The sequence below is a fragment of the Lepisosteus platostomus genome, chromosome 27, assembly GCF_059453375.1.
Source record: "Lepisosteus platostomus isolate fLepPlt1 chromosome 27, fLepPlt1.hap1, whole genome shotgun sequence".
Classification (NCBI taxonomy): Eukaryota; Metazoa; Chordata; class Actinopteri; order Semionotiformes; family Lepisosteidae; genus Lepisosteus; species Lepisosteus platostomus.
In genome coordinates, this window is record NC_142637.1 from 9686571 (window position 1) to 9711029 (window position 24459).

General features: G+C 53.5%; 1 protein-coding gene and 1 non-coding gene across 3 annotated transcripts; both read right to left on the bottom strand.

Annotated features, from left to right (window-relative positions):
- Nucleotides 1-5550: 5550 nt before the first annotated feature.
- On the bottom strand, nt 5551-15420 carry LOC148639314 (C2 calcium-dependent domain-containing protein 4C). Of its 2 annotated transcripts, none has more exons than XM_088622055.1 (2): nt 15313-15420; nt 5551-9101 (listed from the first exon to the last, which is right to left on the bottom strand). In XM_088622055.1, exon 2 carries the CDS (start codon nt 9070-9072, stop codon nt 7768-7770), a length of 1305 nt encoding a protein of 434 aa, XP_088478181.1. In that variant the 5' UTR covers nt 9073-9101; nt 15313-15420; the 3' UTR covers nt 5551-7767. The 2 variants fall into 2 exon arrangements, with proteins under 2 accessions (XP_088478181.1, XP_088478180.1); XM_088622054.1 differs by having other exon boundaries at nt 15187-15403.
- An 8477-nt stretch (nt 15421-23897) lies between these two features.
- LOC148639315 (U1 spliceosomal RNA) lies at nt 23898-24065 on the bottom strand. Its single transcript, XR_015930908.1, has one exon. It is a non-coding gene; the product is annotated as a U1 spliceosomal RNA (small nuclear RNA).
- Between the last annotated feature and the right edge of the window lie 394 nt (nt 24066-24459).

Here is a 24459-nt window from a genome sequence, read left to right on the forward strand (position 1 = left end):
CAGACTCGCAATCTCAGAGCCCCCGAGGACGGCAGAGCAAACCTCTCTTCTGCACCCCAGCTGCTCGACGGACCTGCTGCTCGAAACCAGTGAGTAGCATCTGAAACAAGGCTTGCGATGGGCTGGGCAGAAAGCACCAGGGGCAGGAGCCCGCTGCGCCAGGGGGCCACAGTTTTGCGGTTGTGTTTCCCAATGTGCGTCCTGTCAGACTGATCTCTGCAGCGCTCACACTCCCCGCAGGGAGGACTGGGGAGGCGACTCCAGCCTGATATTTATAGAACGCGAGGCCGTTCATCAAAGGCTGCAGCACTTTCCTTAATAAACCTCTCTCCCCAGCACGGTGACCGGTCCCTTGTTTGGGGGGACTGAAAGCTGTGGATTTAGCATGAAATCATTTTCACTGGTTCGTGGAATGTCTGCAATCTTCACTGTCTGAATAGAGCCTCTGGATTCCTAAAATAGACCTTAAGTGAAAACTGTTTCTTCCAATTTCAATTACATTTAAAAAAAAAACAGCGATTTTGTTTTGATATGGAAATATTAGAGTGAGCTATTTACAGTGGAGCAGCAATGTGGCAGCAGACCAGAGTTGTCACGGGCAGCCACAGCGCGTGGATCTTCCACCTCGTCTCCGATCTGGCAGGTTGGGATACCAGGGACGTTAGGGTCACAGGTCACTGTTCTGTGTCAAGCACAGGCTGTCTGCCTCCCCAGGCTCACCTGGGGCTCAGGCTGGGGGACGGATTCAAGGGCTCGTTACTGGTGAGCTGTGTCCAGGAGTGCCCTGACAGATTGGTCAGTGACCCCTGTGATGTCCTGCTGACAGTGACATCATGGAGGGTCACCTAGCAGGGTCAGGGGCGCCTGCCTACACTTCCTCTGTTTCCCCGTGTGGATACTCGTGGGTACAGGCTGATACAGGTGGATTCAGGTGGATATGTGTGGGCACAGGTGGATACGGGTGGGTACAGATGGATCCAGGTGAGGTGGACAAAGGTGGATACAGATGGGTATAGGTGGGTATAGGTGGATTCAGGTGGATATAGGTGGATACAGGTGGGTACCGATGGATCCGGGTGAGGTGGACAAAGTTGGATACAGGTGGGTACAGGTGGATTCAGGTGGATACAGGTTGGTACAGTCGGGTGCAGGTGAATACAGGTGGATTCAGATGGATATAAGTGGGTACAGGTGGATTCAGGTGGGTACAGATGGATTCAGGTGGGTACAAGTGAATACAGGATTCAGTACCAGTAGAAGAGACCTTAAGACACAATTAGTGATTGCAAATTAGGTGGGTTTCTGATTTTAAAAATGTTTATAAAATAAGAATTATTGTATATGTGTTGAGCTGTGCATCGGATATCTCAGAGCAGGCATGAGCACAGTTTCATCAGCTGACGTCTGGTTCCACAGGTTGGTTTAAAAACAGAGGACAAGGGAAAAAAGGCTGATCTCTAATGCCCATGTGTGACTGAGCATCTCAAAAGTGCCGCTGATCCTTAAATAGCTTTCAGATTTAAGCCCCAGCTTATCAGCCCTCAGCACAAGTAATGAGCAATGATTCCCCTTTGTCTTTTTCTTGGGGAGCACTGACCTCTTCTCAGGCCTATCATGATAATAACTCCCCCAGCACCCCAGCCCCCCAACTCAGGAAATGGATTGCAGACCGAAGTGTGTCGAATGGGGGTACAGCCCCCGTAACCAGAGCAACTCAAGGCAACGGAGAGCCCAACCAAGTGACAAATGTTACCAAGGCAACAGAGAGACACTTTCTCCTGATAAAGAGCTATAACTTTGAGTGCTATAGAGTACACACACGCACACACACAGACACACACAGACCTTTATTCCAGAGGCCACCACTGCTTGACCACAGAGCTGCAGAAGCCCGTCCAGAATTCCCCTGGAAACATCATCAGGCCTCATTACGGTCTGAAATTCCAAAACCTCTCATCACTATGAAAGGTCCACCAGGAGGAGATGAGCCTCAGCCAGCCATTGAGGGGGGTTAATCTGATCTGTGCGATCAGATTTCAGAGGGTGCAGAGTTTCCAGTCTTCTGTATGATTCACACACAGGGTCCTGGGCCCCAGAAGATCCGGGGGAGCCGATCTCTGTAAAGCACTGGGGAAGGTCATTCTGAGCTCAGAGGGGATCGATGACCAGCCTTAGTCAAACAGGCATGTTTAACACAAACCTGCTGGTACTGACGCTGCTCTGAAAGGAAAAACGGCTCAATTCAGCTCAAGTGCAGGAGCCCTGACTCACCCTGCACACGGACACAGGAAGTGTTTAACTCATTCCTCCCTCTCCCGCAGCTTACAGAGGGACGGACGCAGATTCAGCGGGTCGGATCGGGTCGTTCCAGGTGTGTGCTGGGGGTCCGAGTGGACCGGAGGGCCTCTGGTACCGAACCTCGTCCACGCTCCTGGGCCCCCCCGTCTGCGCTGGGGGGGAAGCCGTGTGTTCTCTGAGTCTCTGAGCCGGCGCTGAGAAGGTTAAGAAAAATAAATCAGGCAAAGAGCCAAGGCAAAAAAAAAAACAAACATTTCACTTTAGTCCCTTGTTTGCAAAGTAATTGCTTCTCCGAGCCTGTCTGCAATCTCAGTAGATGTATTTTTTTATCGAAACAATCAGGGACTTTGTTATTTCTTTTCTAAATTTAACCGGGGGGAGAGAGAGAGCAGTGAATTGCGCTCTGTACAGGAACAACGCCTCTCCTGACTGAAGCAGGGTCAGGAACACCACAGCGCCATCGCCCCAGCTTGAGCTCCGAGGGGAGCAGAGCACCTGGCATTTGCCCCGGTGGGCACTTTCCCTCTGGATGGCTTAAGGGATCAGGGAGAGACGAGCGCTCGGGTTTTCTTCTTCTGATGGGGACTGAATTTCCCAGCATCACGCGGTGCAATAGGTCTGCAGTAAGAACAGAAGGAAGGTTGCAAACGAGAGGTCTTTGACCTCTTCCTGCCCGGTGGTTAGTTAATTAAAGGGAAGAAGACTGACAATGAGCTACAAGAAAGGCAACCTTTTTTCCTTCAGCAATGGAGCTCAGGTACACTGTTGCTGCTGCTGGACGGCCCTGCAGAGGGGTCACTGCTCCAAAACTGATCCTGGACCCTGAGCCCCCCTGCTTTGGCCCCAGGGCCCTGTTGTCAGAGAGGGGCAGGGAAGGGGCTCATGCCTGCCCTGCTGCCCCCCAGAGTTCAGACTTGCGTCCATGCAGGAGGGTGTAACAGGACAGAGGCAGGACAGTCCCTCGTCTGCAGAGGAGCTGCTCTGGACACAATCTGGCTCAGATGCTGTTTATGATTCAGTTCCAGACTCCTGGATTCCCATGGATGAAAGATCAACTAACATTAAGCCTGGTAAATGTCATGCACACACACTTCCCTTTACTGCACTCTTAGTATTGACTTTCTATTCCCAGACCATTTTTTCTCCCTTAAAATTAAGCAGACCCATGAACTGCCTTTTAATTCATTTTTTATTCATCCCCCGAGCCATTGCCTTGCTTCTGCACAAGCCCTTCACTACTTCGGCTTACAGCTCCACGGTTTCCATGGCTACATCCCTCGCCCAGCCAATCACAGACGCTACTCCCTTCTGGTGGTCTCACCTCTAGGTGCCCCCCTCAGCCAATCCAAGAACAGGGATTGAGCTCGGCCATCTTCGTGCTCTGCTGGAGCTCTCTTGCAGAACAGGAAGACCTCTCTGTGGTCATCGTGACGGTTTTGATATGTTCAGCTTGGCCAAGCATTAAATAGGAAAATACACAGATCAGAAGAGACACTTCAAGCGAGTTCACTGTTAAATATATGTACTGTGTAAACACCATCCAAAGGAGCTCTGATATCATACTAGGCCTAGCCAGTGGAACAACTATTCAAACAACATTGCAACTCTGCTTTCAGTCTGACTTCCTTGAGTCAATGTGGTTTGAATAGGCTGTTCTGACAGTTATCCTATTAGTAGAGTCCAGAGCCATGTGACTGGGCCGTGTCATTGTACTGGACTCCACAGGGACTAGAAGAGTCCAGAGCCCTGTGACTGGGCCATGTCAGTGTCCTGGACTCCACCGGGACTAGAAGAGTCCAGAGCCATGTGACTGGGCCGTGTCAGTGTCCTGGACTCCACCGGGACTAGAAGAGTCCAGAGCCCTGTGACTGGGCTGTGTCAGTGTCCTGGACTCCACAGGGACTAAAAAAGTCTAGAGCCCTGTGACTGGGCCGTGTCAGTGTACTCTATGGAGTAATAAAGCTCATTCTCACAATGTGTTGGAGTGCAGGTTGTTGGTGATGAGGCAACATGCTTGTCCACTGGGCAAATTCGCCTGTAGAACTGTCTTTTCTTCCAGCACAATTATATTTAAGACCCTTACAAACCAATAATGATGAGACTTTCAATTAAAACAGATTTTCTCTGGCAGCTGTTACAGTGCAGGTCATAGGAAGCCCATTAACACTGTTCTCCAATTCGTTAGCGAGTGTCACTCGCCAGCGATTAGGCGCTGTGCTCCATGTTTGTGGATGAAAACCTGCATGACCTCTCCTGGACCAATCCCACAGCCTGCTCTTCTGTATAATGGACACAAACCGAGCACGTGATGGGGTTTGTGTAGGAGTGTAGGCCTCTTTTGATAAGATTTTGTAAAAAAAAATGGTCATGTATTTGGACTGAGACCAGTTTAAATGATAGAAATTTACACAGAGGAGGGGTACATACTCCAATTAATGGGGTACTACATGGATCAACACTCAGATCACTGTTGTTCCTAAATTGTATCAGTGATCTAGAGGTTTCCTAGTGTAACAAAATCCCTATCTAGAGAATTGTGTACAGTTTTGGCCATCGATTATAAGCTAGATATTGATGCTCTGCAATCTGTCCAGAGACCCTGGAGGAATGAAACTGCAAGCGGACTGGATTCAAGTACTGAACGCATCGACACCACCAGCCCAGTGGACCTCTTCAGAACCGCTGGAGAAACACAAAGCCAAGCACACAAGAGGAAAACTGCAGCACGCCTCAATCTCACTGCTCCAGAAGGACCAGGCTGCCCAGGCAGGGCATCAGAGATGTGGCCATCTGTGGTCAGAGGGCCCAATGGAGTAAGATTCCTCCGCTGGCTGCGGGATTTGAACCGGTAACCTTCCAGCCACAGAGCCACTGCCCACCCAAGAGAAGGAGGAAAAACGCTACAGTGTCCAGCCAAGCAGGGGAGCACGATCATGCTGTGCTGCACCAGGCCCAAAGGGCTTGAGGAAGGTGTCTCATCCGGCTGCACAGTTGGGCAGAGATTTGAACCCAGACAGACGCGTTATTTCAGAGGGAAGGGCTGTAGGCCGCCTTGCATTTGTGCCGAAGAGAAGGAAATGGCCACTCGGTAGAAGCCACCAACAAAAGAAAGCAGTCCGCGGCACAGGACAGCGACATGGGTTTGCTCTAGACACTTAGAAAAACAGGGCTGTGCCGCCTGTATACTGCAACACTTCTCCGGTTTGTAAAGGTGTGTGTGTGCTGGAAAAAAAAACTCCCAAACATCTGAGCTGAATCTGCACAATGCTTCATTTTTAATTGAGGCGGCGCTCTCCGTAAACACGGATGTGTACAATTACAAGATACAATTAGAACAATCAAAATCAGGCCACTAGCTCAGGACTTTACAGTATAAAAAGTTGCATGCTCACATCACGCGCCAACAACAGAACCCAGATCAAACACTTCACATCCAACATCTTCAAATACACCGAGCGCCCAGAAAGCACTAATTCCTCCTGCAGGACGAGGAATTCGTTTAGGCGGTTTAATGCGCCAACTTTAATCTGCGCTGCAGAAACATGATCTGCGATGAGAGAAGCAATTTCACTCCTCGCCCGGCCAGACGCTCCCTCTTCCCTTCAGTGGGAGCTACTTTCAGCTTTTAATCGGAGACATTCCTGCCAATCAAAAGCTCCCCCCCCCCCCCTCCATGATTAAAGAGCCTTCTGGATGGAATAATTAGAGACCATCTTCGCCTGCCGCTGCACGCTAATGGGAAATTAAACAGAACCAGTCCGGCCGTGCTCTAATGAACCTGGGAACGGTGTCGCTCTTAATGCATTAAACACGCAGCGCAGAGGGACGGGCAGGTACTTTCAACACCACATGCTCCGAGAAAAAAAAAAATCACTTAATACAGAAACATTCCAGCGCATTAAAATACACTTAATAAGCAAGAACATGCGGGTCTGTAACCTTTTCCCTTCCCCAACTGCAAGGGGAGACCGGCTCTAACCGCCAGCTGCCACTAGTTTCCACTGTAGAGGTACAACAGCTACTGAAGAAGAACACTTGATTCAAGTTTTGTTTATGGATTTGGACTTTGAGTTCTTAACTTTCATGTCCTGCTCCAGAAATAAAACCCTCCCCGCCTTGGGACCACCCAGAGCGCGCGTGTGCTGGCCAGGGCGTCACAGCTTCAGCTTCGCAGACCCGGCCCCCCGCTCGGCTGCGGTCAGAGGAAGGAGAGACCGACGTGTACGGTCTGCAGGAGAGGAGAAATACCCTTCCCCTTTATACCGAAGGGCCTGCTGCCGTTTGGACCAGCCCTGGTAGAAACAGGAAACCGTTAAACTCCTTGCTCACATCACAGCAAGGCCTCAATGTCTAATCAAAGGACCACAGTGGTAGAAATGATCTGCTGGATTTGGGACCTGATGCGTCTGGGGTGGCGAGTAGGGGCTACAGGAACAGAGCCCCAGAGGACCCGTCTTGGTTACCGTGTAAATGGAAGTAGGGTAGTGCAGTTTGCCCGCAATGAGCACAGGGGGCAATATGACAGCAGTGCCGACAGCCCACTGACCCCGTGGGGAGGGACAGAGTGAGAAGCAGGCTGGGGGCTCAGCTCTGCAGCAGTGCGTGTGCGTGTGTGAGAATACTTTGTCCAGCACATGTGATGTCAAGGGCCGAGGCACACCCCACAGCAAGTCAGTACACTCCCAGCCTCCTCACCTGCTTCTTTAGAGGAGAAAAGCAAAAAGACAGGTCTGAAATAACAGCAGCATACAAGCATTCTGAACTAAGATACACATCCCTCTACTCCACCTCTACAGGAGGTTTTGGCAAGACACAATGAGGCTCCTGGAAATCCTTGTACAACATTTACTCTGTAAGGCTTCTGGGTGTCCTTGTGTGAGAAAGGGCTTCCCGAACTGAAAATCCCAAAAGATCCTGCAAAAACGCAAACCACCAAGTCCGACAGGGGTGCCGCTGGCAGGATGTCAAGCCCACTCCACGCAGGACATTGCTGTGGTTCCCCCTGGGAAAGCCTCACCAGAGGCAGGACGGTCCCCCGGGGGTCCCCACAGGTGCAGAAACAGGGCCTGGCGCTTGCGGCTCTCAAGTCCTCTGTGACGTCAGACCTCTGCAGACCACCGGCCGAGCACGGGCGCACGCCGCCCCCATGCCCCACCACCCCGACCTACGCATGCAAGGGGCCGGGTCTGGGACAGCACGCAGGAGCCCTTCAGCCGGGCCAGGCTGGACTGGACTGCTCCAAGCCAGGACCCTCTGGTCTATCTGGTTAAACTGAGGCCACAAGACCATAGTGACATTTAGAGTGCAAATCCTGCAACAGGATGGAACAGGAGAAGCCTGGGTAGCTCCCGAGCCCATGCCTGGAGCACCCGAACCTACAGCAACAAACGTCAACATTTCAGAACTGGACAGACACGGGGGGGACGACAAAGAGGAAATCGAGCAAGGGGGGAGCCAGCCTGGGGGGTCCTAGAGCCCCGAGAGCAGCTTGGCCAGGGGGATCTCCTGCTCGCCCAGCAGGGTGTCCCTCTTCAGGCTGGTGCCCTTGTTGACCACCTTGATCTTGACGGCGAGGTTCTTGATCTGCACGCAGGGCACGGCGTCGAAGAAGAAGTCCTCATTGAAGACGGGGTTGCGGCTGTTCTTGATGATGGTACTCCTCTGCTTCTGCAGCTTGCCCGGGTTGAGGTACAGGGCCACGCAGCAGTTGATGCTCTTGATGTCGAAGAGCTTGTCGTAGAGGTCCTCCGCCGCGATCACGCGGATCCGCAGGCGGGCGGCGCCGGCGTCGTAGTCGGCGCTGAGCCGCAGGGTACCGCCCTTGTGCAAGGCGAGAGTGTGCTCCCAGTGCAGCCGGTCCTGCGCGTGCAGGTGGTCCAGGCCGCCGGCCACGTGCCCGGCGCCGCCCCCCGTGGGCGGCGGAGGGGTCGGGCAGCGGATCCGGCGCTGCACGTTGGGGCTGGTGTCGGCCGAGCTGCACTCGTCCGTGGAGAGGGAGCTGTGCCGAGCGAAGGTGTGCTTGGCCTTGGCCACCTTGGCCTGCGTCTCGTGGGTGAAGAGCTTGAGCAGCGAGGCGGAGCGGGACAGCAGCGGCGAGCTGAAGGGCGAGGACTCGGCCGAGGAGCAGGTGTCGCTCTCGCCGCCGCTGAAGTAGCGGTAGGGGTTGGCCACCGCCATGTTGAAGTCGGGGGGGTTGAGGTGGTGGCCCTCCCCGTTGGCCTTGCCCGCGGCTTTCTTGCGCTGGGAGCTGGGCGAGGTCACGGGGCTGGTGTGGTCCGTGTGGAAGAGGGACTCCTTGCGCCGCGTGTGCGGGCTCTCCATCAGCGTGGCAAAGCCGTAGGACGTCTGCGTCTTGGGGACATAGGGCAGCGACATGGCCGTCTGGGACTGGGGGTCCGCGTTGGTGTCGAGGTCGCCCGGGTCTCCGGCCACGACCTCGTCCGCCGTCTCGATCTGGATGATGTGGCGGTTGGCGGCCTTGAGCAGGCTCTTGGCATCTCCCGCCAGCTTGCTGCCCAGCCGCGGGCTGCCCTGCGGCTTCCTGGTGCCGATCGCCTGCTCCGAGCTCGACACCCGCAGGCTGGACTTGGGCTTCACATCGGCTTCGGCCTCCGGGGGGCAGCAGACCAGTTTCGGGGGGATGAAGAAGTCGGGGATCTTGTCAGGCGTCAGGACGTTGCTGTAGACGGGGGCCTTGCCCTGCTTGTCCGCAGCCTCGCCGTGACGCGGGACGTTCCCCTCCACCGAGCCACGGATCTTCTCCAGCAGCCACATGCTCTGGGGCAGGACAGGGGGCAGGTCCCCTAAAGAAAAAAAAGAAACTGCTCTTAAACCATCACGACCCATCGTCCAGAATCCAGAACTAACATCACGGCTGTGCACAAAAAAAAACAAGAACAATACTGTCGGGCTGTGGCTCCTCTAGGCCGACATCACAGCCTCAGCGTGTGACGTCATACACACTGTTGCAGCCGGACTACAGACTCGTCACCCACAAGCCATGTTCTTGATAACTGGCGATTTTAATCATGTTTCGCTCTCCTCTACCCTGCCTACTTTTAGTCAGTTTGTTAAATGCCCTACTAGAGATAAGACTTTGGACTTGCTGTATGCTAATGTCAGGAATGCCTACAGCTCCACATCACTCCCCCCCTTGGCAGATCTGACCACAACCCTGTTCACCTCCTATCTCTGTACAAGCCTCTTGTACTACAGCAACCAGTAACCACCAGGACAGTGAGGAGATGGTCAGCTGAGGCTAATGATGCACTGATGGACTGTTTTGAAACAACAGACTGGGAGATACTCTGTGAGCCTTATGGAGACGACATTGATGGTCTTACCCACTGCATCACTGACTACATAAACTTCTGTGTTGACAGTGCAGTGCCCACCAGGAAAGTGCACTGCTTCTCCAATAATAAACCCTGGGTCACCAGGGATCTGAAGGCCATCCTAAATAGGAAAAAGAAGGCTTTCCAGGCAGGTGACAAGGAGGACCTGAAGCGAGCACAGAAAGAGCTGAAGGTGAGAGTTAGGGAGAGCAAGGTGGCTTAAGGGAGGAAAATGGAGGACAGGCTGAGGGAAAGCAATGTGAGAGAAGTGTGGAATGGCATGAGGAAGATCTCCGGATACAAGCTGTCCGGCGGCCAACAGAGTGAGGGAGGCCTGGAGAGGCCAATGAGCTGAATCTTTTCTTCAACAGATTCGATAGAGGGTCCACTGTCCATTCACCTCACAGGCCTTCACCCCAGACACCCTCTTCATGTCCTCAGTCACCCCATCATGTGATCCCTCCTACTCCTACCCCATCTTCCCCTGCCCTCCTAGGCCTATCCATCACAGCTGACCAGGTCAGAAGGGAGTTGAGGAGACTCCATGCAGGAAAGGCAGCGGGTCCTGATGGCGTCAGCTCCAGGGTGCTAAAGATCTGTGCGGACCAATTGGGTTCAGTGCTGCAGTACATCTTCAACCTCAGCCTGAGATTTGAAAAGGTTCCGATGCTCTGGAAGACATCTTGCCTGGTGCCAGTACCCAAAAAGGGGCACCCTAAAGTCTTGAATGACTACAGGCCAGTGGCACTTACATCACACCTAATGAAAACTCTGGAAAGGCTTGTACTGGACCACCTCAGAACCCTGGTGAGTACAGCACTGGACCCCCTGCAGTTCGCCTACTGGTCACACCTGGGAGTGGAGGATGTAGTCATCTATCTGCTACACGGAGCTAACTCTCACCCGGAGAAGATGGGCAGCATTGTGAGAGTTATGTTCTTTGACTTCTCCAGTGCCTTTAACACCACCCATCCACCTGTACTGAGAGATAAGCGAAGGACAGCGCAGGTGGACACTCCCCTGCTGTCCTGGATTATAGACTATCTGACCTGCAGGCCACAGTATGTACGGCTACAGAGCTGTGTGTCCAAACAGATTGTTAGCAGTACTGGGGCTCCACAGGGGACTGTCCTTGCTCCATTCCTGTTCACCTTTTACACCCCTGACTTCAGGTACAACGCTGAGACATGTCATCTGCAGAAGTTTTCGGATGACTCTGCAATTGTGGGGTGTATTAGAGAGGGGAGGGAGGAGGAGGAATATAGGAGCTTGATTACCAATTTTGTGGAGTGGTGTCATCTTAACCATCTCCATCTTAACAGCAGCAAGACCAAAGAAATGATCTTTGACTTTCGAAGGAATAAGTCTCCACTGTACCCCGTTTCCATCCAGGGTGAGGACATAGAGGGCATACATTCCTACAAGTACTTAGGGGTACACCTGGATGATAAGCTGGAGTGGTCTGGTAACACTGACACCCTGTACAAGAAAGGTCAGAGCCAACTCTATTTTCTTAGGAGACTCAGGTCATTTGGTGTGTGTGGAACACTGCTACACATTTTTTTTTTTTATGAATCAGTGGTGGCGGCAGCCATCTTCTACGCTGTTGTGTGCTGGGGCAGCAGCATCATGACAAAAGATGGAAATAGGCTCAAACTTTTCAAGAAGGCTGGCACTGTGTTGGGGATGAGCCTTGACCCCATGCAGGTGGTGGCTGAGAAGAGAATGCTGACCAAGCTCACAGCCATCATGAACAACACCTCTCACCCGCTTCATGGGACTGTTACTGGGCAGTGGAGCACATTTAGCAATAGACTGCTCCAGCTCCGGTGTTCAAGGGAACGTTTCCACAGGTCTTTCCTCCCGCCGGCTGTCAGGGTGTATAACGCTGCTCTAGGCTAGGACTGTTAGCAGCAGCCATATCACCCTGCAATTCACAACTGGCAGCCCACTGAAGCTCAGCAGGTGTGAGCCTGGTCAGTACCTGGATGAGAGACCTCCTGGGGAAAAACTAAGGTTGCTGCTGGAAGAGGTGTTAGTGGGGCCAGCAGGGGGCGCTCACCCTGCAGTCCATGTAGGTCCTAATGCCCAGTATAGTGACGGGGACACTATACTGTAAACAGGCGCCGTCCTTCGGATGAGACGTAAAACCGAGGTCCTGACTCTCTGTGGTCAGGAAAAATCCCAGGGCGTTTCTCGTAAAGAGTAGGGGTGTAACCTGGCCAAATTTCCCATTGGCCCTTACCAATCATAGCCTCCCATCTATGACTAGGCTTCATTACTCTGCTCTCCTCCCCACTGAGAGCTGATGTGTGGGGAGCGTTCTGGCGCACTATGGCTGCCGTCGCATCATCCAGGTGGGGCTGCACATTGGTGGTGGTGGAGGGGATCCCCATTACCTGTAAAGCGCTTTGAGTGGAGTGTCCAGGAAAGCACTATATAAATGTAAGCAATTATAATTATTTGCTTTATGGACAGCATGCTTACTCCATTGTACTTTTTGGACAATCAGTCTGCATAAACCTATGCACATATTTTATTGTTTTTACAGTGACTATGACAGCACATTTTGCACACACCTATGTATTTATATTTATTTGGTTGTCTTTTGTTTTACAACTATTCTGATGTCTGTTTTGCTTGTCTTGGGCTGGATTGCTGTAACAATTTCCCTACGGGATTAATAAAGTATTATCTATCCAAGCTTCTCTGTTACAGCCGAGCTGGAAGAGCAGAGGGAGTAGTCTCGCTAGCATCTCTAGCGCCCTGCAGCTCCCAGCTGGCCACCCACTGGAGCCCAGCAGCTGTGAGCCTGGCCAGTACCTGGAGGGGAGACTCCTGGGAAAGCTGAGGCTGCTGCTGGAAGAGGTGTTAGTGAGGCCAGCAGGGGGCGCTCACCCTGCAGTCTGTGTGGGTCCTAATACCCCAGTATAGCAACAAGCAAACTATACTGTAAAAAGGTATCATTTTTCAGATGAGACATAAAACCAAGGTCCCCACTCTCTGTGGTCATTAAAAATCCCGGGGGTGTCTCTCAAAAACAGTAGGGGTGTTACCCCAGTGTCCTGGCTAAATTTTCCCCTGACCTTTACCCATCATGGCCTCCCAATAACCACCCCCATCTCTGAATTGGCTTCATCACTCTGCTCTCCTCCATGCTGAGAGCTGGTGTGTGGGGAGCGGACTGGCACATCATCCAGATGGGGGTGGAGGGGATCCCCATTACCTGTGAAGACCTCCGAGTGTAGTGTCCAGAAAAGTGCCTTAGAACTGTAAGGAGTCATTATTAATTGGCGCCAATGGGAGAGCAGCTCATCTCCTCTGTCAATGACAATCTATTTTATATTAATGACATGAGACCTAAATGGTCTTCTTATTTGCTCCTTCAAATAAGATCTTAGGAACATTCATTATAAACAAAAAGGTATAAAATCTATTTTTTTCATCTACCAGGGAGCTGGGTGCAGATACATTAGAATTCAGGGCCACCTCTCACAGACAGAGTAGCAGCAGGCTAACACACAAGCCCCCAGAGAAAGATCTCGAGAGGACCCTGAGGATCCAAACTGCGCACATTAGAGATCAGCAGGTGCCACATCTACAGGCACAGAAGCAGAAATAAAGTGCAGACCCATCCTCTGGAGGCCCCGCTCAGAGAAAAGGTGCCGGTCTCTGCCCCCCCGTGCCGGGTGGGTGCTGGCAGTGAAGACCAGTTCCTGAGGGGGGAGAGCTCACCACGTCTGCCCCGCATGGCTGCTCTGGGGGGGGGGCAGGTTGTGTTGCCATGGAGACACGCGTGCACAGAGAGCTCACCAGAGCTGTACTGCAGTGCGGTCGGACAGGAGTCTCCCGTCCTGGAGAGACCATTGTGTAAAACACCAGCACCTGAAGAGCATTAATGGATTATTATTAATGAGCTGGTTACTTGTCAGCTTGGAATCAAGACCTGCAGGAGGGCCACACACCTGCTCTTACACACCAGGCTCAGACAGGACTCGAGGGTGCAGAGCTGCCCACAGTCTAGATGACCCCTGACCCACTCGCCCAGCTCTTTGTTGGGGTTCAGGACTCTTAGAAACCCTAACCCTTATCTCTGAACAACCCCCGAGCCCGGGTCCAGGTGAAAGCACAAACCGTTGTGCTCTCTGAAACGCTGGCTGAACCCGACCGAGCCCTGCCTCACTAGCGCGGGGGGCTGACAGTCCTGGAGGAGGAGGATCCTCCGACCAGGCAGAGCGGGGAGGCCGAATTCCTAAGACTGCCCTCCTTAAGGAATTCACCCCGCGCTTCACCCCGCTGCGGCGAAGGGCACCATCCAAGTTCGCTAATAAACCTCATTTTAGGTGCGAGCGTATTCCATGATCAGGATCTAACACGAACCCGTGTGTGTCCCGGGGGCAACATATAAAACTTTTTTTCTGCCGACGACTGTAAAAATAAGTCAAACTCTTGTTTGTATTCTTTACAGCGGGTTCTTGAATTAAGCAAGACGCAATGTCTGCTCTCCACTCTTACCGTGAAGAGATGCATCTTGAGAAGGGCCGTATTGTGGAGGGTGACGGTAAGCGATCGGAAATCCCAGAGACCTTTCAGTGAAAAAGGGTTCATCCACATTCAAACAGCTTGCTTAGTGCAGGAGTGTAAAAAGGACATCGATCCTCAACTTCACTTTCCGAGAATCCCGGCCATAACCGAGCCGCACGCGCGCCGCGCACGGAAGCCCGAGATCCGGACGTGATCCGAAGGCTAGGGTTCTGCAGCAGACGCGCCTGACCCGGTCCGCTCCTGCGGAGCCACACGGAGCTGGCGGCCGGGCGTCGTCATCGGGAAGGAGAGAGTTCTCTCCGCTCAGCAGTCCCAGTGGACACTGCGTGCGGTCCCGCGACATTCCCTACAGCCCGAAACCCGCTTCGCTTGTTTGCTCATCACGGGACCGACGGGAACCGGCTTCTCGAGTTTCCGGAGTTTTGCGGTGAACGATCCGGTTTGTATCGTTTCTCCTGTCCCTCCTCCAGGATTCCCATCGCACGGAACACGGGCTCGGGTCAGAGCCGCGTTTAACTCGGTTACACACCAGCGACACGTCGCAGGTAACTCGATTGACGCGGGTCGCCTTTACCCGTCTCACAGCAATTACACTGATCGCAAGAAGCGCTCCTGTCGCGTTCTCTTCAGCCATTCACTTGACCTGCCTCTCCGCGGAGGAGATGAGCCAGCAGCGCACAGGTAGCGAGGGGGAACTGAGGGGAGACCGGGGGTTGCAGACGAACCCAGAGATTCTCACCTCACCCATTTTCCTGGGGCTCTGACTAGGCGCACCAGTAACGGACGCCGAAAACACGCTCACAGCGCCTGTATAAAACGGGTGATCAGCGGAGAACTCGGTGATGCTGGATCTGCACCTATAACTGGGGAAAGTAGTTTTCCCTCGTGCAAAATTACGGGACTAAAAAAAAAAAATAACTAATCAGACTTCAACACTCCGAAACTTGAGTATTTCAGCGCAATTGAGCCAGAAACAGGACAACTAAACTGACACCACCCAGAGTCATACCTGAGCCCGAGCTGCTAAACTGCGCGAAGAATCCGCCTTCCGAATCCGGCCAGGTGCGGCGCTTCCAGGTTCGGAACCGGACTCACTGGTCGCGCAGCGGGTGACACGGCTGTTCCAGGGACTTACTGACGAGGCTGCGGTCTCTGCTCACAGGTGTCCGTCCGCGGCTCCCAGCCCAACTCAACTGCCTGCCTATAGCAGCCGTACACCTGCTGCACCCTTTATATACACCCGCGCCAGACGGTGTTTACTAAACCCAGCCAATGGGAGAGCGAGCACCACACTTTCTGCTCTACCGTATTACCCCTAGTAGGAGAACTCGAACATGGCACACCGAGCAGGGATTTGATTCTCTTCTGTCTGGAAAAGAAAACTGCAAAATATGGAAACGCCGTTGGCCAAAGCAGAAACACAGCAGAGCGTAATGAGATACTTAATAAAGTACGTCATCTCTATTAATACAGGAGCAAAAGTGGTTGCAACTGAAAGAGACCGTTCGTTACACAGATCTTAGGAATCCTGGGATCTTATCTAGCCGTTCTTGCAAGATTTCAAGGAATCGACTCCAAGAGCATGGCTGGGGAATCTGTTCCAGACTCCCGCCCCCCTTTGTGTAAAGAAGTGCTTCCACTTGTGTTCTCGAATCTGTTTCAGGTCTTGGTAATTGACTCCATCCAGGCCTAATCACTATTAAAAAATGCAGAAAGAGTACGATTTAATACACGTCTCAGCTGTGCCAAGCGTACTTTAGGTATCTCGCTTGTCTGATCGAAAATATGGAGCAGGCAGCTCAGAAAGACGCGGGAATCGTCTCCACACTGATCTCGGGTTTAGCCGGAATCCGTGCGATCACTCTGGATCATCACTGTCCTGGCGGAGGGAGTTGTGTCCCGCTAGAAGTTGGGTTTTAACAATCGCCCGCTGCCACAACACGTCCGAACCGGCCTTGCTGAAGACCCGGACTCCAGCAGGGCCGAGGCGCCTGTCCGAACCGGCACGGCGCCACAAGACCGCACCACGGCGCGCCCTCCCAGCAGCGGCGAGCGAGCTGACGGTGCACAGGCACGGATTCCCGGAGGAATCCACAGTGCACGACGGAAACGCAGAGACGGCGACGCCGTGAATGTACAATCTGAGTGTGTGTGCAGGGGGTGGGGACCCGCGCTCACATTATGACTGTTACAGAGCGCTCAAGTCACGGCGGAAAGTTCTCTCGCCTCGCGTGGAAGAATTTGCTCTGAAGCATAATTGAACGATCAGGCGCCTTTTTCCCATTTTCTCGGCTCTGGTTTGACCTACCCCCCGTTACCCTGGAAACTTAAACCACAGCTATGGCAACAAATCGAATCCCGTTTCTTCTCTCCAGATTAAATATAGCAAAAGCGCAGGAGAGGAACGAAGACAGGCAGAGACGCGCCCGGCCATAGCCTGCTCTCCCTCGGTGTAGAAAAGCGCCGTCGTTAACGAACTACACAAATGAAACAGTTCGCAATTATAACACAATGCTTTGACAAATATCATTTCCGGCTTCAAAATGATTTCAGCCGACCAGTTTTTATGTAGATTTCCCCCGCAGGAGCAGTAAATACAAGTTGAAAGGACTCCTGGGTATGGAGATTAACTCTGTTTAAATCGGGACACACAGCTCCCACAGCCCCGCACGGTGTGGCGGCACGCAGGTCCCTTTAAGAGTGACGTCAGCGCAGGTCATGAAACATGGAACAGGTGTCACGCGGCCGCCGCCGTCTCGCTCCGTGAAGCGCTTCTGGTTGCGTCTTTGTCTTGAGCGAACCGTCCTGCTCGTCAGCCAGCGGTTTTGAAGATTCTCGTGTTTATGTACTCTAATTAACTGTGATTAAGGAAGGGTTCCTGAGTCTTTAGCTTGTGTGAGCGCCTGGATTTGGGGGTCACTCTGCGGGCTGAGTGACGCTCTGGAGGCTGCCACCCTCAGAAGGGTCTCCTGGGCCACTCGGAGTCCAGTCCCTCCGCACCTCAGTCCTGAGGTGTCCTGACGTTCAACACGTTAAACCCCACTTCTGCGTCCTTCAGCACCCCACTGCCTGCACCCAGAGACCCACAGCCATCAGCATCGGCAGCGGACCGCAAACCCCAGACGTGCTCTCAAAACTGAAGGACAGGAGAACGGGAGACGCGTCTTGCCCAAAGGGTTGCAGGGGCGTGGAACAAGCTGCCCGGCCACATTGTTAAAGCCGCTTTCCAGGTTTCTGTCAGGAAGCAGCGGGGTGAGATCCTGGTTCAGTCACCTACAAACGCCCGGCCCAGCTGGATGGGCAGAATGGCTCCTCTGGTGTCTAACTGCCCTTATGCCACTGAGAGTCGAGCTCGCAGAGCAGGGGAGCGAGGTCTGGGCAGGATAGTGAGAACAAACTGGACAGCAGGCAGGTCTGAGGCCCTCGTGTGCTGTCTGGGACCCTGTGTGTCAGGACGTCCAGCCAAGCTGTTCGAGTGCGAGAGATCTCCGTGGCCCCTGCTGACCGGGGCCGAGACTGTGGACAGAGCTGCCCTGACCAGGGGATCGCGGCTCAGGGCAGCGGTCACTCTAAAGCACAGGCGCCCTGCTCCCGGGCCCCACCTGGTGACGGTGGTCAAGCAGAGCCAGGCAGCCCGGGCGTGATGGCGCAGGCGGCTACAGGCTGTGGCTGTGTGCATGCTCGCTCCGTCTCCCTCTGCGTCTCTCTCGGATACCGACACTCGGAGCGGCAGGGGGGTGGGGGAGTCTGTCATCCGCTGCCTTAGTAACACATTAAAATCTAATTATCTAATTGCCCAGAGACCAGAGAATCCAAACGACTGCAGCGCGAGAGTCCCTGCCTGCGGATCAGCAGCCCGACTGCCAGAGCCGAGCCCTGCAGCGAGATGCGTTTCATTAAAGCCGAACACAAGTGTCGGGAATTCAGAGTGGAGGAGCTAAGATGGTCCGTATGCCTGTTTGCCACCCGCCTCTCCCATCCTGCAGTGATTCCTTGGAGAAAGACCCGCAGTTCTGCTCCACCGCCCCTTCAAGAACAGTAAATGCACTGGGCGCAGTGGGCGGGCAGAGTAGAAGTATTTAATTTATTATTATTTATACCTAATAAATAATCCTCACCCCACTGGCCTCACTGCAGACTCATGTACGTTCAAGCAGAAACGAGGGCAACAGTGCAACAGGCAGGAACCTGCAGCCTCCTGATGCAACAGGCAGGATGCTGGCTTCAGCTGCTCTTTGCTCTTTTCACATCCGGCCTGGGCAGCTGGTCTTCTTTTGCGCTGAGGCTGGGGAGGTTGAGCTTCAGTGGCTGGAGCGCTGGAGGAGAAACGGGTGCTCAGCTGATGCAAGTAGATACTCGGGCATAGAGAAGCAGAAGAGCTCTTCTCAAACAGATCAGGGTCCTTGAGTGGAGTGCTTCTACAGAGCCCAAGCGTGTTAGAATTAATCTCCACACACCGTGGTTTTAAGGTCAGTAGAGGTGATCTAGTAACCAGTTTGTTGATAAATTCGATAAGCTTTGTCAAAAGAGAAACGGCATGTTTATTCCACAGCGCTTCTGGTAACTCCAGGTGCTTGTTTGACAGTCATCTAAAGGTGTTGTGAAGTGACTGACAGAAAGCGCATTTGCAAACATCCCACAGCCAGCAGACCTGCAGGAAAAAGACAGGCGCGTCTGAAAGAGTTTTAGACATGCAGCCAGACTGAGCCGTTTCTGGCTTCCTGTTCAGGAAGGGAAGGGATGAAGGCTGGCTCCTGGCCCTTGATGACTGAATAGGCAGACGGTGTCTGGTTAATGAGCCCAGAGTGGGCAGCCCTGCCTCACTGAAGTGGGCTGGTAATGACGAGGGCTACAGTTACAGAGGACACCTCCGGCACGGAGAGGAGTCACCAGTCTGCTGCTGGAAAGCACCAAGCCCTGAGCTCTGCTGTGCTGCTTCTCGGCGACCTGAGGAAAGCTGGGACAGAGCAGAGGGAGAGAGGTGTGGGCTCAGACCTGTGGCTCTGTCTCTCCCACCAGGGCTCTGGGAGGAGCTGTGCTTTCTGTCCTGACTGGTACCGTCTCATGGACCCGGACAGGATTCAAGAAGCTATATCTGAGCACACCTGAACATAAGTTACCTCCTGACCCTGATCCTCTCAAGGGAAATGGGAAATGGGTAGGGGATTGTTTAAGTGCTGTGCAGGTTCAAGATCTTTAGCAATAGGACAATAGGACCATGCAACGTGCACATCATTTCCTCACAGCTGTCCTCTTGCCTGTCCAACAGTCCTGAACAGTGTGCTCTCTTGGCAGCAGAAGCCCCTGTGTACAGAGGTGTCAGAGCACAGCTGTGCTGTGCAGCTGGACAGGTCGCAGGTCCGCCTCGTCACGCGAGCGCTCCGCAGACCTGGGCGACGAGGGGAGGGGACGCTCTCGGGACAACGACTTTGATCTGCGGATCAGAGGCGTGCGACTTGCACGCGTTTATTTCAGGCACAGATGAAAGGCTCCGCACAGCCATCAGAAACAGAGAAGGACAGGCTGTTACTTGGAGTTCGACAACGCCAGTGATTCCTTTACCTCTTTGCATTTGTAATGAGCTCCCTGCCAAACCGCGCCTGCTCGGGAACATGCAGTCCTGCGAGCTCAGGCAAGCCTGTTAGGAGGCCGCTGGCTTGTGAAAGCGATCCTGGGGCGTGCACACTCCCTGCCCCCCGGACTCCGCTGGGCTCTGCGCTCCGGTCCCTGAAGGGGCTCAGTCCAGCAGCGCTTGCACAGACTTGTGAAGAACTTAATTGGTCCAGAGAGACTGAAGCTCGTCCCTCTGGCCTGGGGTTGCAGCTGTTTGAGACAGGAACCCCTGCTGGACTGCAGACTTTGCGCCGAAGTGAGAATCAAATTAGCTAAATTCAAAAATCAGTTAAAAGCGACCTGTACAGCTCAGACCCCTGCCTTCAGTTCTATTGACTGGCTGCCTGGGCCTCCACCTCACCCCCAGTACCCAGAACCATCTTACTGCCCCCGAAGGGAGAAGGAGCTCTGCACCCGCCACTGGTCAGAGCAGGGGGAGAGGGGACAGTGGTCAGAGCAGGGGGACAGGGGACAGTGGTCAGAGCAGGGAGAGAGGGGACAGTGGTCAGAGCAGGGGGAGAGGGGACAGTGGTCAGAGCAGGGGGAGAGCAGAGCCTCCTTCAGCTTGGGTGTCATTGACACTAGCAAATCAGACGGGCTCAAAGCTTTTTTCTACAGGAACACCGCTGTCCTGCTGCTTGCCAGAGAGCCACTGCAGAGGCAGAACACAAAACCACAGAACGGGTTTTCAATTAAAGTTTTTCTTTTTATTTCACGCAAAACAAAAGGCAGGAAATGCTTCTCGGACCTCACCCTGGAGGACAGTGGAGTCTCCGTTCTGGGATGACCAGGAATGATCCATGAAAACCCATTTGAGGGTCGATTCCACCCACAGGAACGTTCTGGACCGGCCCACAAGTCCGCAGAGCCGCAGGCCGGCCGGGCCGGGCTCCCGCTGACTCCGCACTGCGCTGAGAGCTGTCGGCTCCCGATTCATTCCATTTCCTTTCAAAGTCAGTTGCCATAGCAACAAGAACTCCCCAGGGACCAAATCTCCCAACATTCGGATGCGGCTGCCGTGAGCAGCACTCCGCTCCTCGCCTGGAGGAGAGCGGGAATGCAAGCCAGTGGGCCTTTGCCCCTCCACTTCCCTGACGCGCCCGCCAGCGCCCCCTCCAGGTCCCCGCTGTCCCTGCGGCCCAGGCGGGCTATTTCTTGCCTGGGCCAGCAGTCATATCACCCTGCAACTCACAACTGGCAGCCCACTGGAGCCCAGCAGGTGTGAGCCTGGTCAGTACCTGGAGGGGAGACTCCTGGGAAAAACTAAGGTTGCTGGTGGAAGAGGTGTTAGTGTGGCCAGCAGGGGGCGCTCACCCTGTGGTCCATGTGGGTCCTAATGCCCCAGTATAGTGACGGGGACACTAGACTGTAAACAGGCGCCGTCCTTCGGATGAGACTTAAATCCTAGGTCCTGACTTTCTGTGGTCATTAAAAATCCCAGGGTGTTTTTCGAAAAGAGTAGGAGTGTTACCCCAGCGTCCTGGCCAAATTTCCCATTGGCCCTTACCAATCATGGCCCCCTAATAATCCCCATCTATGAACTGGCTTCATTACTCTACTCTCCTCCCCACTGAGAGCTGGTGTGTGGGGAGCGTTCTGGCGCACTATGGCTGCCGTCGCATCATCCAGGTGGGGCTGCACACTGGTGGTGGTGGAGGGGATCCCCATTACCTGTAAAGCGCTTTGAGTGGAGTGTCCAGAAAAGCGCTATATAAGTATAAGCAATTATTATAATTATGATTATTATTTCTACTGCAATCCCAGCTCCACCAGCCCACATCCCTTTCAGCCTCGAGTTCACCCTGTCCAGACAGCCGCCCTCACACGCAGGCTCCTCCCGAAGCAGGGCAGCGATCCGAAGTGCTCTGGGGCCAAGGCAGGGCAAGTACTACAAATGAAAAATCGATCCCTGAGGTGAATAGATACGAAGCCAAACTGAAGTGGGAAAATGACCTGTTAGCTCCCTGCAGGTTCACGATCTGCAGCCACTCAAGGATCAGAGAAAGCCGCATAGAGACCCGTACCTACAACAGAGACACGCTGACCCCTAGTGGTTAAATCACCAACTGCACAGATTTCATCCTGTGTTACTACAGCCACTGTATGCTCATCTTGAAGGGGGTTAAAAATGCAGAGGAATACATGTACCGCATTGCTGGTGCAACACAGCATCAGCACCTCGCACTAGCAGCTCCAGCTGCTGAGCCACGCCTGGGAGACAGCCAGGCTGCACGGGTTTGAGTCGGCTCCCTTCTGTGCCTGGTGTTGTGCTACACACATTAACGTTACTGACCTGCAGGAGGCTCTCAGCACCCCAGGGCCTCCAGAAGATCATCGCACCCTCCCAACTCCGCCGGGCTACAGCAGCACAGCAAGAGGAACGAGTCTGAACAGAATTCATCTTCCCTCCTCTGCTCTCGGTGGGGGGGGCACGGGGCTTGGAGATCCAGCTTCTTTTCCGCTGTGGTGCAAGAAGCCGCTATGGATCCAGTAGTAAACAGTGCCGATGACACAGGGTGTCGTGAGCCTGGGCCTTGATTGAATTTACACCCAGTTCAACTCAGAATCTACTAACTACACACTCTAAAGGTGTGGCACTATCACACTGATATTGAGATCCCAAATGTAAGATTTTATCTGTAATCACAAATTCTATAAGAAATTCTCAACTTGGAAACCAACAAAAAAAGTCAAACTAATCCAATCAGAACAATAAAATAGGTGAGGGACCAAAAACACTGCTGTCGCCTGGATTGGTGTTCTAGCGCCACCTACTGGCAGCTGCTCTACTGCCTTGCAGGGTGCACAGCCGCCATACAGCCGCACTCAGCCCACCCCCACAGAGCCAGGCAGAACAATGACACTGCGCGGACAGAACCGGTCCAGATCCGGCTGCTCTAAGCTTTGATGGTTTAGTTTAGAGGCGTCTCACCCCAGATTGTGGAGAAGCTACGAACCGGTACAATGCCACTGAGCATAAAGTACTCGAGATCAGAAATGCATGTTTCTGAACTCCTGGCATTTATACAGCACTTTTTACACCGAAGTGCTTTTCATAGAGAAGGGGATCTACATCTGGAAGATGGAGAAACTGCTGCACCAGGCAAACTAGGGGGAACGTTGTTCAGCTCAGACTGTTGAGGAGAGAGGGGAATGTAACCAGGTGACCAGGGCGAACACCCCAACTCCACAAACAGCAACACGTTCTTTAATGACTCCCAAGGACCTTCGGGTTAATGTCTCATTTGAAGGACAGTGCAGTGTCCCTGGTCACCGCTGGAAATTGTGGGCCAGAGGGAATGGCGCCACCTACTAGTCCAGCAACCACTTACATCAGCAACCGGATTTGTTTAGTTTCCCATCCCAGCACGGACCAGGCTCAGCCTTGTTTTGGTTTGGAAATCAGGTGACATTAGGTCATAATGAGGTGAAATAAGCTTCAGATGGTGCAGTTGGTCATTCATGACATCACTGAGCTCACCACCTGTTCCAAGCCTGGAGAGACCTTTAACACCTGCTGGAACTTGACTCTCCCCCATCACTATTTACAAAGGCAGGACTGTAGGTGACCAGCCGTACAGGGGAGCCCAGTACAACTGCACCCCAACTAAGATCTTTGCTCACCATTTAAACCGAAGAGTCAAGGCTCCTGGCCAAGAGGACCAGGGGTTCAAGAAGGAACCCCAAACTGTCACTCACACTGGCTCTGCCCCACAAGAGGGAAGTATCAGGAAATCCTTTCCATCGCCCCCACCCCAGCAGCCAGGGGTGACTCCTGGGTACAGATCTCATCACACGCTCTCCTCTCGCACCCCTGACCCGCCCCGACCCTGGACACAGACTCCTCGGTTACATACCACTTACAGAGCCCTGGGGACCTCCAGGCACCAGCTGCAGCTACACTGGGCACCCTAACTCTTAGCACAGGGGTGCAGGGTCTAACAGGTGCCCATCGCCCTCTCCTGGAGTCAGGGTCTCCAGCTTCTCATTGCAGCAGAGCTCTGAAGCAATTATGAGTTAACTAATTAAGATTAGATTAAGATCACTTTGTTGGCCATATACAATTTCTTGGATCGGGAATTTATCTTTTCGCAGACCCCAACAACTCAGGGGAGAGCGCGAACGCAGTCCCCCCCCCCCTACCAGAAATCATGCAGTCGAGATTCCCACATTTGGGGAATTTGCAGGGGTCAGCACAGCCGGAGTGCCATGGCCGAGCCTCGCCCTGGGGAAACCTCCTTCTTCATCAAGGGGGGCATCTCCCGTGCCAAGTAGAGGGCTTGTTGGCTCCTCCTAGACCTGATGTCTGTTCTGACCACAGGGGCAGGGACTCACCCCGAGATTCGCTGCCAGCTCAGTGCAGGTAAATCAATTTCCAATTCCCCCCTCCTCCTCTCCCTGGCCCACTGGTTTAGCCCCTGCAGGGCCCTCAACTCCACTCCTGGCTCTGCCTGCGCTGTAGACTAAAACACGTGATGGATTAGGGTTCGACAGGATCAGGACTGTCTACCCTCCACCTCCCAGCTGCAGGACAGCAATTCCATTACTGCTATACTGCTTCTGACCAGCAGGGGTCACCCATGGGACACTGCAGTGCCTGTAACCAGCTGAACAGGCCAAAATCCTCCCCCGTGCAGCAGCAGCAGCACAGGAAAGCCCAATGGAGCTG

Coding starts and splice junctions, on each gene's coding strand:
- LOC148639314 (XM_088622055.1), bottom strand. CDS start 9,072: ATGTGGCTGCTGGAGAAGATCCGTGGCTCGGTGGAGGGGAACGTCCCG.